The sequence below is a fragment of the Mandrillus leucophaeus genome, unplaced genomic scaffold, assembly GCF_000951045.1.
Source record: "Mandrillus leucophaeus isolate KB7577 unplaced genomic scaffold, Mleu.le_1.0 Scaffold54, whole genome shotgun sequence".
Lineage (NCBI taxonomy): Eukaryota > Metazoa > Chordata > Mammalia > Primates > Cercopithecidae > Mandrillus > Mandrillus leucophaeus.
In genome coordinates this window covers 842551-843158 of record NW_012105808.1, presented here as the reverse complement: position 1 = coordinate 843158, position 608 = coordinate 842551, and the positions used below count along the sequence as shown (strand labels likewise).

The 608-nt window shown below is 65.0% G+C and overlaps 1 protein-coding gene across 1 annotated transcript in view; it reads left to right on the top strand.

Annotated features, from left to right (window-relative positions):
* Positions 1 to 608, top strand: part of TCF3 (transcription factor 3) — a 71080-nt gene that overhangs the window by 58091 nt on the left and 12381 nt on the right. Inside the window, exon 14 of the mRNA XM_011997471.1 lies at positions 7 to 96. Within this exon, the coding sequence (XP_011852861.1) occupies positions 7 to 96 (90 nt within the window). The remainder of the gene's footprint in view (positions 1 to 6; positions 97 to 608) is intronic.

Sequence of the window (608 nt, the reverse complement as noted above, 5' to 3'; positions counted from 1 at the left end):
TTGCAGGCAGCACCAGCCTCATGCACAACCACGCGGCCCTCCCCAGCCAGCCGGGCGCCCTCCCCGACCTCTCGCGGCCTCCCGACTCCTACAGCGGTGAGCCCTTGAGCTTGGCACTGTCCGGTCTCTGGTTCCAGTTGGGGAAACTGAGGCACTCCCATGGTGGGAGTCAGGGTGGGAACCCAGGGCAGGTGCGGTCACCGTGGGGGTACCTGGTGACACAGGCGCCCCAGTCAGCAATTTCAGGAGGGTGGGCGAGACCAGCGGGGCCAGCGTTGGCCCTGGGTGTGTGAGGTGGACGGACGGCTCTGGGCTGCCTCTTCATCCGCCTGCTCCCACGTGCCATGTGCCTGCCAGTGTTTGGCACTGGGGAAGAGGGCAAGGGGTGCAGCAGGATGACCCTGCCTCGGGGGAGACAGACCAGGAGCTCGCTGTACAGCACAGGTGCCAGGGAGAATGAACGAAGTGGCCGGAGTGGGTTGGGGGTTTTGTACGGCTTTGAAGATGGTGGCCCTGGAGGCAACAAGGTGATGTTTGGGCAGCGTCTGGGAGGAGGTGAGAGTAGGCAAGTACCTGGAGGAGGAGGGTTTCAGGCAGAGGCCCTGGGG